The sequence below is a fragment of the Myotis davidii genome, unplaced genomic scaffold, assembly GCF_000327345.1.
Source record: "Myotis davidii unplaced genomic scaffold, ASM32734v1 scaffold363, whole genome shotgun sequence".
In the NCBI taxonomy this organism is placed as follows: domain Eukaryota; kingdom Metazoa; phylum Chordata; class Mammalia; order Chiroptera; family Vespertilionidae; genus Myotis; species Myotis davidii.
Window position 1 is genome coordinate 1,392,464 of NW_006294069.1, and position 878 is coordinate 1,393,341.

The 878-nt window shown below is 65.3% G+C and overlaps 1 protein-coding gene across 1 annotated transcript in view; it reads right to left on the bottom strand.

The window, feature by feature from the left end:
* Nucleotides 1-878, bottom strand: part of CORO6 (coronin 6) — a 5,418-nt gene that overhangs the window by 199 nt on the left and 4,341 nt on the right. The window contains exons 6-8 of the mRNA XM_015566800.1: nucleotides 655-759; nucleotides 438-583; nucleotides 27-128 (exon numbers count right to left, since the gene is read on the bottom strand). Coding sequence (XP_015422286.1) covers nucleotides 27-128; nucleotides 438-583; nucleotides 655-759 — 353 coding nt within the window. The remainder of the gene's footprint in view (nucleotides 1-26; nucleotides 129-437; nucleotides 584-654; nucleotides 760-878) is intronic.

Consider the following 878-nt stretch of genomic DNA (forward strand, 5'->3'; position numbering starts at 1 on the left):
GGGACGAGGGTTAGCAGGTGCCGGGCCTGCTCCGCTCCCGTCCACCTTGGAGCCCTGCCCAGCCCCTCACCTTGCGGGGTACAGTCATGATGATGGGCTCACACTTCCTTTCGTGCAGCTTGTAGAACCTGTAAAGGACGGGGCTCAGCACCCCCGCAGGCTCCCCCGGGAAGGGGTTAGAGGCCGGCACTTGCGGAGTGCCTGCCAGGCACCGCCCTTTAAGCACATGGTTAGTCCCGCTGGGAAATGCCTGATGGGTGTCGGTCATCATCTTACAGATGAGGACACGGAAGTTTAGAGGCTGTAGAGTTAGAGCGGGGGTTGGTGCTGGCAACAAGCTGGTTTGACACCCCCGCCCCCGCTTTCCCAAGATCACACTATTGGGGACGCCCCCGTGTGTCCCCCACGGGGAGTGAGCGCAGGTGGAGGCTGCTGACCGGGCGATCTCGCATTTGCTGACGTCCAGCCCCCGCTTGGGCATGAACCCCATGCCCCGCTGCGGCTCCTTGCTGCCGAACGTGTTCAGGTAGTGCACGAAGGGTGGCTCGTCGGTGATCTCAAAGTACCGAATGCTGCTGTCGCCCTGCAAAGCCAGCTGGTTCAGAGGCGCCCCGGGCAGGCGCCTCCCCCCGCCCCCCGGCCCGACGCGGGCACCTTGCCACACAGGTAGACGATGCTGGAGTCGGCGTCGTAGAAGGGCAGGAGGACCCCGTTGCTCGTGTCCATCTCCTGCAGCGCTACTGGCTCCACGAAGTTGTTCTGCCCGGGCATAGGAGGCGTGAGCAGCCCTGTCCCGCCTTCTGCGCGGCTCCTGGATCCCCTGAAGCCCCGGGAGGCTTCCTGCCGCCCCCAACCCCAGGCGCTCCCGCCGCAGTTCC